Source organism: Salmo trutta, chromosome 21, assembly GCF_901001165.1.
Source record: "Salmo trutta chromosome 21, fSalTru1.1, whole genome shotgun sequence".
NCBI classification, from domain to species: domain Eukaryota; kingdom Metazoa; phylum Chordata; class Actinopteri; order Salmoniformes; family Salmonidae; genus Salmo; species Salmo trutta.
In genome coordinates this window covers 23,478,290-23,496,667 of record NC_042977.1, presented here as the reverse complement: position 1 = coordinate 23,496,667, position 18,378 = coordinate 23,478,290, and the positions used below count along the sequence as shown (strand labels likewise).

The window sequence follows — 18,378 nt, the reverse complement described above, 5'->3', positions numbered from 1 at the left end:
ATTGTGATACTACTAGACAGTTGGTTGGGCGGTAGTTATGCTTTCCTAACCAATATGCCTTGATATTCTTGGACTGAGAGCGAGAGAGAGCGAGCGAGAGCGAGAGAGAGCGAGCGAGAGCGAGAGAGAGCGAGCGAGAGCGAGAGAGAGCGAGAGAGAGCGAGAGAGAGCGAGAGAGAGCGAGCGAGAGCGAGCGCGATAGAGAGAGAGAGAGAGAATAGATACCTGGGCCCCAGTTCATCCTCACATCTCCAGGTGAACTCTCCGAAGCTCTCATAACGCTGGTTGTAGTGGTAGAGCACACGGTGCAGGGTGGGAGAGCCCAGATCCATCAGCGTATTGTAGGCCGTCTGCTGCTCCTTGCCACTTGTGTAACCATTGAACAGGTTGTAGATCTTGTCTGCAATCTCTGCAACAACACAGATCTAATCTCAGTACTGTATGTGGAGACAAGACACATGTGTCTACAAGTTTTCAGATTAGTAACTACTGTTAGAATATTAGTCTGAAAACCAAGATACAGATACTGAAACTGTCCATCCATGCATGAGAAAGCCCACCTTGTGCTTTGACATCATCCACAGCAGGGCAGGGGGTCTTGATGGTGACCTCACTTGGGCTGGAGCGACGGCCTGTGTTGTCCACTGCCCAGAGCCTAAACCTGTAGACCAACACATATAACTAGTGTTTGTTCATTGCAATAGGAGTGCATGCTACTGCAATAATACAGTGTGTGCAACTGCTAGTTTTTCAGGCTGTGAAAAGACAAATGAAAATGACCCTGAATGAAGTGGTGGATATTGGATATATTCAATGTTATTGTGACAAAATCATTACATTTTCTGATTGACTGTTGTAATGTGATAAAACTTGCTAATAAAATTCGGACAATAGGCTACGTTTACAAAGTAAGTGCAACCACTTGTTAACATTTACTTGAATTATAGCGCCATCTAGTGTAAGGAAATATTAACAACTACCACCTGCAGTGGTGCAGTGCCAAGTGAAAGGCTACACTCCCCTTGCAAAGTCTTTACATTTGCTGCCTAAGTGAATACATTGTCTGTCGGCCCTGCATTAAAGACCATAATTGGTTAAAGAAAATTGTGATAAATAAAAAAAGTATACCAGTTTCATTTAAGGACCAACAAATTGACAGCCGTGCCATATAGACTGCAATTCCATGGCACATGGTTTATGAAATGACACACAAAACGACGCCGGATTTAAAAGTTATTATTTTTCAATTAAATTATTATACAGAATTCTTGCAACCAATAGAATGCTATTTATATGGGGGATACAACCTTCCCAGCTCTGCAGATTTTGCTGCGAAGAGGCAGAATCATTAGATCATTTGTTATCACTACTGGGCGATCTGAAAAGTCATAGTCAATCGATCAATAATATAATAAAACTTTTAGCAAAAACGTTTATTTTATATTTACAATCTGTAGGAACAAAGAGAATAGAAAGGTTCAGAAATGTTGTGAAACATCACAGAACAGTTGAAAAATAAATGGCAAATAGAAATCCAATGTGGAAAGTGTTAAGAGGACTAATAACAACTAATAACAACAAGATAACTTATGTAAAACATACTGTGCCCTTAAAACATACAGTGGGGGAAAAAAGTAATTGATCCCCTGCTGATTTTGTACGTTTGCCCACTTACAAAGAAATGATCAGTCTATAATTTTAATAGTAAGTTTATTTGAACAGTGAGAGACATAATAACAACAAAAAAATCCAGAAAAACGCATGTCAAAAATGTTATAAAATGATTTGCATTTTAATGAGGGAAATAACTATTTGACCCCTCTGCAAAACATGACTTAGTACTTGGTGGCAAAACCCTTGTTGGCAATCACAGAGGTCAGACGTTTCTTGTAGTTGGCCACAAGGTTTGCACACATCTCAGGAGGGATTTTGTCCCACTCCTCTTTGCAGATCTTCTCCAACTCATTAAGGTTTCGAGGCTGACGTTTGGCAACTCGAACCTTCAGCTCCCTCCACAGACTGTCTATGGGATTAAGGTCTGGAGACTGGCTAGGCCACTCCAGGACCTTAATGTGCTTCTTCTTGAGCCACTCCTTTGTTGCCTTGGCCGTGTGTTTTGGGTCATTGTCATGCTGGAATACACATCCACGACCCATTTTCAATGCCCTGGCTGAGGGAAGGAGGTTCTCACCCAAGATTTGACGGTACATGGCCCTGTCCATCGTCCCTTTGATGCGGTGAAGTTGTCCTGTCCCCTTAGCAGAAAAACACCCCCAAAGCATAATGTTTCAACCTCCATGTTTGACGGTGGAGATGTTGTTCTTGGGGTCATAGGCAGCATTCCTCCTCCTCCAAACACGGCGAGTTGAGTTGATGTCAAAGAGCTCCATTTTGGTCTCATCTGACCACAACACTTTCACCAGCTGTCCTCTGAGTCATTCAGATGTTCATTGGCAAACTTCAGACGGGCATGTATATGTATTCTTGAGCAGGGGGAACTTGCGGGCGCTGCAGGATTTCAGTCCTTCACGGTGTAGTGTGTTACCAATTGTTTTCTTGGTGACTATGGTCCCAGCTGCCTTGAGATCATTGACAAGATCCTCCCGTGTAGTTCTGGGCTGATTCCTCACCGTTCTCATGATCATTGCAACTCCACGAGGTGAGATCTTGCATGGAGCCCCAGGCCGAGGGATATTGACAGTTATATTGTGTTTCTTCCAATTGCGAATAATCGCACCAATTGTCACCTTCTCACCAAGCTGCTTGGCGATGGTCTTGTAGCCCATTCCAGCCTTGTGTAGGTCTACAATCTTGTCCCTGACATCCTTGGAGAGCTCTTTGGTCTTGGCCATGGTGGAGAGTTTGGAATCTGATTGATTGATTGCTTCTGTGGACAGGTGTCTTTTATACAGGTAACAAGCTGAGATTAGGAGCACTCCCTTTAAGAGTGTGCTCCTAATCTCAGCTCGTTACCTGTATAAAAGACACCTGAGAGCCAGAAATCTTTCTGATTGAGAGGGGGTCAAATACTTATTTCCCTCATTAAAATGCAAATCAATTTATAACATTTTTGACATGCGTTTTTCTGGATTTTTTTGTTGTTATTCTGTCTCTCACTGTTGAAATAAGCCTACCATTAAAATTATAGACTGATCCTTTCTTTGTCAGTGGGAAAACGTACAAAATCAGCAGGGGATCAAATACTTTTTCCCCCCACTGTACATCCACAGGTACACCTCCAATCGACTCAAATTATGTCAATTAGCCTACCAGAAGCTTCTAAAGCCATGACATCATTTTCTGGAATTTTCCAAGCTGTTGGCACAGTCAACCTAGTGTATGTAAACTTCTGACCCACTGGAATTGTGATACAGTGAATTATAAGTGAAATAATCTGTCTGAAAACAATTGTTTGAAAAATTACTTGTCCTAACCGACTTGCAAAAACTATAGTTTTGTTTGACTCCAAACTCGTTTTTCAACCACTCCACAAATTTCTTGTTAACAAACTATAGTTTTGGCAAGTCGGTTAGGGTATGTACTTCGTGCATGACACAAGAAATTCTTACAACATGGTAACACGCCTGAAGGTAACACGCTCATCTGTACAAACAATAGTACGCAAGTATAAACACCATGGGACCATGCAGCCGTCATACCGCTCAGGAAGGAGATGTGTTCTGTCTCCTAGAGTTGAATGTACTTTGGTGCAAAAAGTGCAAATCAATCCCAGAACACAGCAAAGGACCTTGTGAAGATGCTGGAGGAAATAGGTACAAAAGTATCTATATCCACAGTAAAACGAGTCCTATATCGACATAACCTGAAAGGCCGCTCAGCAAGGAAGAAGCCACTGCTCCAAAACTGCCATAAAAAAGCCAGACTACGGTTTGCAACTGCACATGGGGGCAAAGATCATACTTTTTGGAGAAATGTCCTCTGGTCTGATGAAGCAGAAATAGAGCTGTTTGGCCGAAATGACCATCGTTATGTTTGGAGGAAAAAGGGGGAGGCTTGCAAGCCGAAGAACACCATCCCAACCGTGAAGCATGTGGGTGGCAGCATCATGTTGTGGGGGTGCTTTGCTGCAGGAGGGACTGGTGCACTTTACAAAATAGATGGTATCATGTGGAAGGAAATTATGCAAATTATGCATGTGCGAGCAAGGAGGCCTATAAACCTGTCTCAGTTACACCAGCTCTGTCAGGAGGAGAGAAAAAATTCACCCAACTTATTGTGGGAAGCTTGTGGAAGGCTTCATGAAACATTTGTCCCAAGTTAAACAATTTAAAGGCAATGCTACCAAATACGAAGTGAGTGTATAAACTTCTGACCCACTGAGAATGTGATGAAAGAAATAAAAGCTGAAATAAATCATTCCCTCTACTATTATTCTGACATTTCACATTCTTAAAATAAAGTGGTGATCCTAACTGACCTAAGACAGGGACTTTTTACTAGCATTAAATGTCAGGAATTGTGAAAAACTTAGTTTAAATGTATTTGGCTAAGGTGTATATAAACTTCCGACTTCAACTGTAAGTAAATTGAATTCACATCTGTCAGTTCTCTCTCTCTATTCTCTAATTCCCCTCTCTCTTCTCTCTCTCTTTCTCCCTCCTCTATCCCTGCCTACCTCTCTCTCTCATTCTCTCTCTCTCTCCCTCTACGTCCTCTTTATCCCCTCCTTTTATTTTCTTCTCTCCCTCCTCTTTTTTCACCACCGTCACCCTTTTTCTCCCTCGTCTCTCCCTCATCTCACTCTCCATCCCCTCTCTTTCTACCTCTATTCTTTAATCCCCCTCTCCATCTCTCTCCCTCTCTTTGACCCCTCTGTCTCTCTCTCTCTTCCCCTCCTTCTCTTCTTTCTCCCAATTATTTAATGTTTACCAGAAATGTAGAGTGAATACAATGTTGTTGATCCTCTGTATTTTCAAGTATTTTGGTGGCAGCATCATGTTATGGGTATACTTGTCACCGGCAAGGACTGGGGCGTTTGTCAGGATCAAAAGAGAAGGTTTTAATATTGATGTCCATCAATAATTCCGAACCAAATTTAATGTGCGTCCACATCTGCTTTGCTTGCTCTTTGGGGTTTTAGGCTGGTATATATACAGCGCTTTGTGACATGTTGCCCTAAGAGTTGAGAATCTAATTCAAAATGATTCACAGCTGTAAGGGCTGCCAAAGGTGCTTCCACCAAGTATTAACTCCCGAGTGGCGCAGTGGTCTAAGGCACTGCATCTCAGTGCTTGAGGTGTCACTAGAGACAACCTGTTTTGAATCCAGGCTGTAACACAACCGGCCGTGATTGGGAGTCCCATATGGTGGTGCACAATTGGCCCAGCGTTGTCTGGGTTTGGCCAGTGTAGGCCGTCATTGTAAATAAGAATTTGTTCTTAACTGACTTGCATAGTTAAAATAAAAAATCTCTGGGGTTGGAAAACATACGTAATCAAGACATATTTATAAATCTTTCATTAAATTTGGAACATTTTCTCTAAATGTTCTTAATCTTTGAAAATGTGGAGTAGGTTGTGGAGATCGGTCGGGGAAAAAAAACAAATGTAATTCCTTTTTAGATTTCATTATGAGGCAACAAAATGTGAAATGAGTGCAAGGGGTGTTTAGACTTTCACTAGCGACTGTATCTGTGAAATACATGTATTGTGTCTACCTATAAGAAATGTACTGTATATATGAAGTGTATCCATGGCTATGCATTCAGAAAGTATACAGACCCCTTTCCTTTTTCTACATTTTGTTACATTACAGCCTTATTTTAAAATTGATTAAATAAAAAACAATTCCTCATCATGCGACACACAATACCCCATAATGACAATGCGAAAACAGGTTTTCAATTTTTTGGGCAAATTTATTACAAATAATAAACAGAATACCTTATTTACCTAAGTATTCAGACCCTTTGCTATGAGACTCGAAATTGAGCTCAGGTGCATCCTGTTTCCAATGATCATCCTTGAGATGTTTCTACAACTTGATTGGAGTCCACAGTCTATGGTACATTTAATTGATTGGACATGATTTGGAAAGGCACACACCTGTTTATATAAGGTCCCACAGTTGACAGTGCATGTCAGAGCAAAAAACAACCCATGATGTCAAAGACAGGATTTTGTCGAGACACAGATCTGGGGAAGGGTACCAAAAAATTTCTGCAGCATTGAAGGTCTGCAAAAATACAGTGGCCTCCATCATTCTTAAATGGAAGAAGCTTGGAACCACCGCTCTTCCTAGAGCTGGCCGTCCTGTCAAACTGAGCAATCGGGGGAGAAGGGCCTTGGTCAAGGAAGAGATCAAGAACCCGATGGTCACTCTGACAAAGCTCAATAGTTCCTCTTTGGAGATGGGAGAACGGTCCAGAAGGACAACCATCTCTGCAGCACTCCACCAATCAGGCCTTCGTGGTATTGTGGCCAGACAAAAGCCACTCCTCAGTAAAAGGCACATGACAGCCCGCTTGGAGTTTGCCAAAAGGCACCTAAAGGACTCTCAGACCATGAGAAACAAGATTCTCTGGTCTGATGAAACCAATTTTGAACTCTTTGGCCTGAATGCCAAGCGTCACGTCTGCAGAAAACCTAGCGCCATTCCCATGTTTTTCAGTGGCAGGGACTGGTAGACTAGTCAGGATAGAGGCAAAGTACAGAGAGATACTTGATGAAAACCTGCTCCAGAACGCTCAGGACCTTAAAGTCATGTACAATTCAGTTTCCTTTTTGGAACATACAGAGATGAAATTGTATTTTTAAATTACCAAAGCTGAACCTGATATATTTTGCGATAAACTTCAACAGATATTCTGAAGAAATAATTAAGTGCTTTGCTAACTGTTCAGCACAGGCATAGAGAAATTCAATGAATAAATGAAACATTTTGAAAATAACTGAAGTGACCTGTAACAACTGAGCTGAATAGCCTGCCAACAAGGAAACTGATCAGAAGCAAAATTATGTAAAGATTTGTATTTGTATTTATTAATTATCCCCATTAACTGCTGCCAAGGCAGCAGCTACTCTTCCTGGGGTCCAGCAACATTAAGGCAGTTACACATTTTTATTATTACATGACATTACATTTCATAACACTTTTCACAACACATTAAGTGTGGCATGTCATTAGTAAAGATTGAAAAAAGTAAGTGCCTAGACAGCTGCCCTAGGGACTTCTTGATTCTACCTGGATTATGTTGGAGAGGCTTCCATTAAAGAACACCATCTGTGTTCTGTTAGACAGGTAACTCTTTATCCACAATATAGCAGGGGGTGTAAAGCAATAACACATTTTTCCATCAGCAGACTATGATCGATAATGTCAAAAGCCACACTGAAGTCTAACAAAACATCTCCCACAATCTTTTTATCACCAATTTCTCTCAGCCATTTGTGTAAGTACCGTGCTTGTTGAATGTCCATCCTTATACGCGTGCTGAAATTCTGTTCTCAAATTGTTTACAGTAAAATAGCATTGTATCTGGTCAAACACTATTTTTTCTAAAAGTGTACTGAGGGTTGGTAACAGGCTGATTGGTCAGCCATTTGAGCCAGTAAAGAGGGCTTTACTTTTCTTGGCTAGCGGAATTAATTTTGCTTCCCTCCGGGCTTGAGGGCACACACTAGTAGGCTTAGGTTGAAGAAATGGCAAGTAGGAGTGGCAATATCAGCTGCTATTATCCTCAGTAAACTTCCATCCAAGTTGTCAGACCCCGGTGGCTTGTCATTTTTGATAGACAACAATACTTTTTTCACCTCTTCCATACACACTTTACAGAATTCAAAATGACAATGCTTGTCTTTCCTAATTTGAGCTGTTATACTTGGATGTGTAGTGTCAGCATTTGTTGCTGGTATGTCATGCATAAGTTTGCTAATCTTGCCAATGAAAAAAATCATTAAAGGTATTGGCAATATAAGTGGGTTTTGTGATGAATGAGCCATCTGAATCAATGAAAGCTCCATCAGAGTTTGCCTTTTGCTCGTGGTGTAACGGACCGTAGTTGATCCGTGATCTGTACAGATCACCCCCCCACGGTTCGGCACGCATGTGAACCGCGGATCAATTGTAAAGTTTAACCATCATAGTGTGAAATACAGTTTTACTGATGCTGTTACTTTTTAAAGTAATAATTCCCTAAATCGCGATGCAGAGTTGCAGTGAAAAGATAAAGACAAGACAGATGTGTCCTGTGTTTTACTCCGAAGCCTTAAGGTTGATTTGATTATTTGAAAAATGCAGTTGTGTGTACTGTTCATGTGAACGGGGCATGTTGAATCCTAACGAATCAATCCTGGATCCTTGCGTTGCAAAAAGCAAAGAAGACAAAAGAACAGTGACAGCCATGGCTAGCGGAGGAGGTGAAGAAATGGAAAAGCCTCCTGCTTCATTTAAGTCTCATAAAATTGAGCATTTTGGCTTTCCAAGACAATATTTATGACGGAAGAAGGGTGGTGGACAACACCATTACGGTGTGTAGGCATTGTGCCACAAGAAGGCCGTATGATCATGGAAATACATCGAGCATAGCCACATTTTTAAAGTGTCATCACCCAGCCAAGAGACAACTTCTTTAAGCAGCCCTTTGCTGTAGAATCAGACCGGGCTATAGCCATCACCAAATCTATTGGGATGTTTATCACTGCAGACATGAGGCCATACTCTATTGTGGAAAACAAAGGGTTTAAAAATATGGTGAAACTGCTTGAGCCACGCTACGAAATCCCCTCGCTCACCCACTTCACTATGAAGATTGTGCCAGATCTTTATGAAAATATCAAAATTGAGCACTGAAACTGCACCGTCTGTGTCCATGATCCTATCTCTGAAAACAAGGATTCTACAATCCATGGCCCCAAGTGAGGAAGACAGCATCATCACTAGAGATGTCAAGGCTGCCATTAGAGAGGACCTGAACCCCAGATAACCCCCTAATGTATAGGACTACCTTCATAGATCTACTGCACTGGATCCAAGGTTCAAGTCCCTGTCTGTTCAAGTCCCTGTCTCACCTAGACCCTGCCCTACGCCGGAGGATATACAGTGATCTCACCACTGAGAGTGTGGCCACCGAAGAGGTAAAAAAAGAAATGAGTGAGTTACTTAAATAATAAATATTCTGCAGTTTAACCTGTTACATCTAGGGGGCAGTAATTTCACGGCTGGATAAAAAACGTACCCGATTTAATCTGATTATTAGTCCTGCCCAGAAACTGGAATATGCATATAATTATTAGCTTTGGAGAGAAAACACTCCAAAGTTTCTGAAACTGTTTGAATGGTGTCTGTGAGTATAACAGAACTCCTATGGCAGGCAAAAACCTGAGATGCTTCTGTTCAGGAAGTACCCTGTCTGAACATTTCTTGCCCTTCTTTATTATCTCTGTCGTTTACAAAGGATCTCTGCTCTTACGTGACACTTCTCACGTCAACAATGGAGTCTCACAGCCCGGGAAAAACAGGAATGATGTCATTCAAAGCCCTGGCTGAAGCACACGAGAGCAAATGCTGAGTGGTCAGTCAATGGACTAAGCCTTAGGCGCGTGACACGCCCCGCCCCCGGCTTTCGGTTTTTTCCTCAGTTTACAGACAGGCAGATTCCCGGTCGGAATATTATCGCTTCTCTACGAGATAAATTGCATAAATATTGGTTTTAAACAGCGGTTGACATGCTTCGAAGTACGGTAATGGAATATTTCGAAATTTTTTGTCATATTTTGCGTCATGCTCGTGGCCGAGATTTAGCGTTGGGATAGTGTCTAGAACGCACGAACAAAACGTCGCTGTTTGGATATAACGATGGATTATTTGGGACCAAACCTACATTTGTTATTGAAGTAGAAGTCCTGGCAGTGTATTCTGATGAAGAACAAGCAAGGTAAGAACATTTTTCTTATAGGAAATGTGATTTTGGTGAAGGCTACACTGGGTGGGTGTCTAAATAGCTAGCCCTGTAACGCCGGGCTATGTACTTACATTATTGCAAAATGTGCTTCATCCGAAAAGCTATTTTAAAATCGGACATATCGAGTGCATAGAGGAGTTCTGTATCTATAATTCTTAAAATAATTGTTATGCTTTTTGTGAACGTTTATCGTGAGTAATTTAGTAAAATCACCGGAAGTGTTCGGTGGGAATGCTAGTTCTGAACGTCACATGCTAATGTAAAAAGCTGGTTTTTGATATAAATATGAACTTGATTGAACAGACATGCATGTATTGTATAACACAATGTCCTAGGTGTGTCATCTGATGAAGATCATCAAAGGTTAGTGCTGCATTTAGATATGGTTTGGGTTTATGTGACATGATATGCTAGCTTGAAAAATGGCTGTGTGATTATTCCTGGCTGGGTACTCTGCTGACATAATCTAATGTTTTGCTTTCGCTGTAAAGCCTTTTTGAAATCGGACAGTTTGGTTAGATAAAGGAGAGTCTTGTCTTTAAATAGCTGTAACATAGTCATATGTTTGAAAAGTGTAAGTTTTCGGATTTAGAGGAGTTTGAATTTCGCGCCCCGCCCATCATTGGATATTGGAGCAGACGTTCCGCTAGCGGAACGTGTAGATGTAAGAGGTTAATCTTAGTCTAAGCTATTGCTATTAGAATCATCCATTTTTGATTTGGAATAATAATGGCTTTTATTAAATGTTATTGCCACAATTATAGTTCGATGAAATATGAAAATAAATAATTAGTTTAATAGATCATGTCATTTTTTCTGCAGGGTCAAGCCACAGAGCCAACAGGAGCAGACTCAGAGGCATCTCTTCCACAAAATAATTTGGCCATGAAGGAACTTTTCGGAGAGACCTTTGCAGGCAAGGACACAGGCAAGACGTTTGCCAACACCATCAAAGAGGAGGTGGCATCCTACAAGGCAACAAGCGGCATTCCAATGAATGGTGATCCACTGGCATGGTGGAAAAGCAATGAGTGTAAATACCCTCACATTGCCAAGATGGCAAGATGCTACCTGGCTGTGCCTGGCACTTCAGTTCCTAGCGAGAGGGTGTTCTCCACGGCAGGGGACATAGTGACTGCAAAGAGGTCTACCCTCTCCCCAGACAATGTAGACATCCTCATCTTTTTGAAAAATAATTTAAAGTTATAAGCTCAGCTCTGCTTTGCTTTCTTAACAGTTTTGGATGATGTTGACACAGGCAATTTTTTCATTCACTATTGTTCAAAGGAAGACGGTATCATGCCTCATATTGCACTTTAATTTAACAATTGAGAATTTAATATTTTATTTTTTATATTTTATTTAAACATTGAAAAGTTCCTTGCTTGAAGTGTTCTTTCAGTAATAAATGGAAAGCAAAGTTACATTTGTCTCATTTCTTTCTTTGCTGATCCGAAAAATGATCCGATCCATGACTCAGAACCGTGATCCGATCCGAACCATGACTTTTGTGATTCATTGCACCACTACTTTTTGCCCAGCATTTCATTTAAGGGACCAAATTCGGTCTCAATGACCAATTTCCAAGGGAGATAAACGAATGTTGTAAGAGACTGTATCCGGTACAAAGACAACAAAGGGAGAATGGTAAGCATGCCTTTATCATTGTGGACAAACTCTTTATAGATGGACAGCTATTCCGAGACAGCTCCATAACACCGTGGCTGTACTAAATTTCAGGTTACGAAAAAATAAGAAGGTATGGGAACTGTAAAAATATTTGAACATTATGAAGTGGATATGAACACAAACGTACTCAATTACATGCTTGCTTACACATACACACACCTGATATCGCTCTCTTCTCACTCTCTCTTTTCTTCCTCTCTCTCTATTGTTGAGAACTGTTTTATAATTGAATGTGTTTATTGTTTGTCTATCTTTTTATGTATTTGTCTACAAGTTTATATATGTTTACAATAAGCAAGGGGAATATATCAGAATAGGGGCATTGGGGAATAATAACATATTGTACTCAATACATTTGTACTGTAGTGAAGCCGTCTCTAGAGTAATGCAAGGTCTCTTCCATGATCATGTGTCAATTGCTATGGAAATGCTGGGATTTGTTTTTCAATTATGTTAAAGGTAATTATGATGGAACTATGATGGTGATACGATATGGATTACAATTATCATCATGAATATTAAGGCTATATGCACTACATGTTACACACAGACACTCAACCATGCAAATTGGCAGTTATTATTTATTTGGACATGACACATTATAGTCTTACTCTTATACAGACATCATACACACTCTCACTATATCACATCCAATATCATACACATCAACCTACTCAGATTTGCTACACACATAATATCTTGTCTCAATTTTCTAACATATGTGGCATTGGCTCACAGGCAAACAGGCAAGGGAATAAAACAAATATTGCTAGAAGCTATTTCTTGAATCCTAAATATCAGAAAGCTCTAGTTTTGACCTTCACAATACCTCTGATGGTAGTAACTTTACAAGCACTAATTATGGTCAATTTAGACTGAGAATAGTATCTAGTTATGGTAAGGGGTGAAATAAGTATAGCCAGTTATAATTGTAATGGTTTAGCAGATTATAAAAAAAGATCAGTCTTTACATGGCTAAAAGAAAAGGAATATAACATATACTGTTTACAGGAAACTCACTCTACATCCTTAGATGAAGTTGCGTGGAAAAAGGAATGGAGTGGTGAAATAATTTTCTGTTATGGACAAAGGAACTCAAAGGGTGTGATGATATTAATTAGCAAAAATGTCGATCTGAATGTGCAAATAGTCAGGAATGATTCGCAAGGAAGGTGGATCCTTTTGAATATGAAAGTGGACAAAAAAGAGATTTGGCTCATTAATCTATATGGTGCAAATCAGGATGATCCACACTTCTTCGAAAACATGTATACCAATTTATTGAATTTACAGGCAACAAATGATCTAATCATTATAGTAGGAGACTCAGTGGACCGACTCAGTGGACCGTCAGTGGACCGTAAAGGTAATCACTCTACAAACTATCGTCACTGTGCTCTTAAGGAAATCACAAATATTATGGACACATTGTGGATATTTGGAGACTAAAAAACCCCGACCTAGTGAGATATGCAGTGGGGGAAAAATGTATTTGATCCCCTGCTGATTTTGTACATTTGCCCACTGATAAAGAAAGGATCAGTCTATAGTTTTAATGGTAGGTTTATTTGAACAGTGAGAGACAGAATAACAACAAAAATATCCAGAAAAACGCATGTAAAAAACGTTATAAATTGATTTGCATTTTAATGAGGGAAATAAGTATTTGACCCCCTCTCAATCAGAAAGATTTCTGGCTCTCAGGTGTCTTTTATACAGGTAACGAGCAGAGATTAGGAGCACACTCTTAAAGGGAGTGCTCCTAACCGCAGCTTGTTACCTGTAAAAAAGACACATGTCCACAGAAGCAATCAATCAATCAAATTCCTAACTCTCCACCATGGCCAAGACCAAAGAGCTCTCCAAGGATGTCAGGGACAAGATTGTAGACCTACACAAGGCTGGAATGGGCTACAAGACCATCGCCAAGCAGCTTGGTGAGAAGGTGACAACATTTGGTGCGATTATTCACAAATGGAAGAAACACAAAAGAACTGTCAATATCCCTCGGCCTGGGGCTCCATGCAAGATCTCACCTCATGGGGTTGCAATGATCATGAGAATGGTGAGGAATCAGCCCAGAACTACACGGGAGGATCTTGTCAATGATCTCAAGGCAGCTGGGACCATAGTCACCAAGAAAACAATTGGTAACACACTACGCCGTGAAGGACTGAAATCCTGCAGCGCCTGCAAGGTCCCCCTGCTCAAGAAAGCACATATACATGCCCGTCTGAAGTTTGCCAATGAACATCTGAATGATTCAGAGGACAACTGGGTGAAAGTGTTGTGATCAGATGAGACCAAAATGGAGCTCTTTGGCATCAACTCAACTCGCCGTGTTTGGAGGAGGAGGAATGCTGCCTATGACCCCAAGAACACCATCTCCACCGTCAAACATGGAGGTGGAAACATTATGCTTTGGGGGTGTTTTTCTGCTAAGGGGACAGGACAACTTCACCACATCATTTGACGGGGCCATGTACTGTCAAATCTTGGGTGAGAACCGCCTTCCCTCAGCCAGGGCATTGAAAATGGGTCGTGGATGGGTATTCCAGCATGACAATGACCCAAAACACATGGCCAAGGCAACAAAGGAGTGGCTCAAGAAGAAGCACATTAAGGTCCTGGAGTGGCCTAGCTAGTCTCCAGACCTTAATCCCATAGAAGATCTGTGGAGGGAACTGAAGGTTCGAGTTGCCAAACGTCAGCCTCGAAACCTTAATGACTTGGAGAAGATCTGCAAAGAGGAGTGGGACAAAATCCCTCCTGAGATGTGTGCAAACCTGGTGGCCAACTACAAGAAACGTCTGACCTCTGATTGCCAACAAGGGTTTTGCCACCAAGTACTAAGTCATGTTTTGCAGAGGGGTCAAATACTTATTTCCCTCATTAAAATGCAAATCATTTTATAACATTTTTGACATGCGTTTTTCTGGATTTTTTTGTTGTTATTCTGTCTCTCACTATTCAAATAAACCTACTATTAAAATTATAGACTGATCATTTCTTTGTAAGTGGGCAAACGTACAAAATCAGCAGGGGATCAAATACTTTTTTCCCCCACTGTACATGGAGGAGACTTAATCAAGCTAGTCGTCTTGACTACTTTCTTGTCTCTTTCTCTCTTGAATCAAAGGTTAAAAAAGTTTTAATAGGAGACAGAATGTGATCGGATCATCATCTAGTTGGCATTCCCATAACTCTTATAGATTTTCCACGTGGACGGGGATATTAGAAATGTAATCAAAGTTTACTGGAGGACAACTTATTTTTAACTAAGACAAAATCATTTATAACTCAATTTTTCCAGTATAATATAGGTTAAGGAAATCCCCTTATTGTTTTGGATACCTTTATATGTACCTTCAGGGGACATTCAATTCAATTGACATCAATAAGAAAAAAGTAGTTTCTGGCTAAAGAAACAAGTCTAACAAGGGAAATCCATGAACTAATAGTACAGGTAGATAGCAATAAAAACGATACTACAGAGATACAAAATAAGTTAGAGGAAAAACAAAAAGAACTTGATTTACTTATGCAAGAATGCTCTAATGTAATCTATTCCAAAAATAAAGCAAACTGGATGGAATATGGAGAAAAATGCAAAAAATTCTTCCTTAATCTCCAATACAGGAACGCTAACAAAACAAATTTACAGAAACTCATTACTGAAGATGGAGTCATCTATGAGAGGAAGCAAATTATTTTAGGCAGATGTTCTCTTTTCCGTCTCATCCTTTCCCAATGAATGAAGATTATGGTAAGGAATTCTTTCCAAATAATATAAAAAATGGAAAATTAACAAATGTACAGAAAGATCAGTGCAAAGGCCAAATTACAGAGGAACAACTTTGAGGATATTAAATCATTTCAGTCTGGAAAAACCCCAGGGCTTGATGGCATAAAAGTAGAGGTATAGCAAGTATTTTTTGATATACAAAATGCTCCATTGTTAGATTATTTTAACTACTCCTATAGAAATAGTAGTCTGTCAGGTACTCAGCAGGAAGGTCTGATTTCTCTATTATTAAAACAAGACCCAAATGGCAAATATAAAGACCCAGTCTATCTAAAAAAAACTGGAGGTCCCTTACACTTCAATGTTGTGATGCAAAATACTAGCAAAATGCATAGCATTCAGAATTAAAAGGGTTTTACCAGGTATTGTTCATCCTGATCAGACAGGTTTTTTACATGGACGATACATTGAGATAATGTACTACAACTACTAGAAATAATACAACATCATGAAACACATAAGAAGCCAGGAATGGTGTTTATAGCGGATTTTGAAAAGGCAGTTGATAAACTAGGAATAGATTTTATTTATAACTGCCTGGATTTTTTCAATTTCGCTAATTCTCTTATAAAATGGGTAAAAATATTGTATAGCATCACCAGGTGTAAAATAGTAAATAACGGCTACTTCTCAGAGAGTTTTGAATTATCAAGAGGAGTTAAACAAGGGTGTCCGCTGTCACCATATCTATTCGTTATGGCCATCGAAATGCTAGCTATTGAAATCAGATCCAATAACAACATTAGAGGATTAGAAATCCAAGGCTGAAAAACAAAGGTGTCCATGTATGCCGATGACTCAAGTTAATTAAGTCCACAAGCTAGATCCCTGCAATGGCTCATTGAAGATCTAGATAACTTTTCTGTACTCTCTGGACTGAAACCTAATTATGATAAGTGTACAATATTATGTATTGGATCCTTAAAAAAAATACTACTTTTACATTACCCTGCAGTTTACCTATAAATTGGGCTGATGGTGAAGTAGACATACTCGATATTCATATCACAAAATATATAAATAAGCTCTCCACAATGAATTTCAATAGAAAACTTGTAAAAATAGACAAGATCCTGCAGCCATGGAGAGGTAAATACCTGTCTATTTATGGAAAAATTGCCCTGATAAACTCCTTAGTCATCTCAGTTTACTCATTTACATAATGGCGCTGCCTACTCCTGATGATTCATTTTTCAAATCATATGAGCAAAAAATATTTAGCTTTATCTGGGACGCTAAACCAGACAAAATAAAACATGCCCATCTACATAATGAATAGGAATTGGGTGGGTTGAGATTATTACATATAAAAGCACTAAACCTCTCTCTAAAAGCTTCACTCATTCAAAAGTTTTATTTGAACCCTAAATGGTTCTCAAGTAGATTACTAAGAAAAGCTCATCCATTGTTTAAAAATTGCCTTTTTGCCTTTGTGCAGATTGCCATGTCTCATTTTTGATTAATTGAAAATTATACTTTTTTCAAAGTATCTCTCTTTTTCAAACAAGCATTGCAGAGCTGGCTACAATTTCAATTTAATCCCCCTAAAAAGATAGAACAAATATTACAACAAATATTATGGCTGAACTCAAATGTGCTGGTTGATAAAATACCTGTATTTATGGGAAAGATGTTTGAAAGGGTATTTTGTTATTAAATGATATTGTAAATTGGAATGGTAGAGTTATGTCCTTCATGGACAATTGTACAGAAAGATCTGCTCAATCCAAGAGTACAACCAATTGATTACAGCATTACCCCAAAAATGGAGGAGGCAGGTGGCAGCAGGAGGAGGTAGGGAACTGGTCTGTCTGCCCAATATAAAGGATCAAAACTGGTGGAGGATTAAAAATAGCATAAATAGGAAAGTATACCAGTTTCATTTGAGGACCAGGATGTTGACAACTGTGCCATACAGATTGCAAAATAGTTGGGAAGAGATTTTTGATGCACCGATTCCATGGTACAGGGTGTATGAGTTGATATATAAAACAACGCAAGATTCAAGACTTCGTGTTTTTCAGCTAAAATTATTATATAGAATTCTTGCCACCAACAAAATGTTGAATATTTGGGGCATAAAATCATCGAAAATCTGCAGATTTTGTTGTGAGGATACAGAATCAATAGACCATTTATTTTGGTATTGCCCTCAGGTAGCCTGTTTCTGGTCTCTGGTTAAGGAATGGCAGAAAATGCATTGCATTGATCTAAAATTTACCCTAGAAATAGTACTGTTAGGAGATCTGGAGAGACTGGGTCAGTCAATTACTAATATACTAATACTCATAGTAAAAGTATTTATCTTCAACTCACAATCGGTGGATTCTATTCGATTAGACAGATTGAAATTGTACATTAAATATCACAGCATAGTTGAAAGATATGTGTTGCGTAGAAACCCGAAGTGGGTGGCTAGCAGAGATAGATGGGATGGGCTGAGGGAAGATGAGGGTTGGTATGTGGAGTTGCTGTGTGGGAGATAAAAATATAAAAATAAAGTTAAAAAAAAGATATTTAAAAAAAAAAGTCAATATAAAACATAATAAAAAGTACATTTGAATGACACTAAGTGGCAGTGTTTTTACAACTAATGCCGGTTTGCCTGAGGCTGATGCCATGCAGGTGTTTGTACACATGCATATACACACAAACTCTCATTCAAACAAACACATACATGAACACACACATACATGTAATAGTGCCAGACATGCACAAACATATACAGTTGGCATTGCTGTTATGATTTTAGTTGTCCTTGATGTCCTTTTTTTTAAATGTATTATTATTATTACTATATTTTTTTTTGCATTGTTGTTTGCTGTTTTCTTCTGCCTTTTCCTTTTTCTCTTTAGTTCATTCTCTTGGTTGTTGGTGCATTGGGGGGGTTCTTGGGTGTGGGGAATGGAATTAATTATATTTTTTATTTTTCTTCCTGGGGGACTGTGGGAGGGGTCTCGAA

At 39.5% G+C, this 18,378-nt stretch overlaps 1 protein-coding gene across 7 annotated transcripts in view; it reads right to left on the bottom strand.

The window, feature by feature from the left end:
- The window catches only part of LOC115156990 (astrotactin-1), a 277,551-nt gene that overhangs the window by 12,336 nt on the left and 246,837 nt on the right, over positions 1–18,378 (bottom strand). For all 7 annotated transcript variants that reach the window (XM_029704808.1, XM_029704810.1, XM_029704809.1 and 4 more), the window contains 2 exons: positions 561–661; positions 226–409 (listed from right to left, as the gene is read on the bottom strand). In XM_029704808.1, the coding sequence (XP_029560668.1) occupies positions 226–409; positions 561–661 (285 nt within the window). The remainder of the gene's footprint in view (positions 1–225; positions 410–560; positions 662–18,378) is intronic.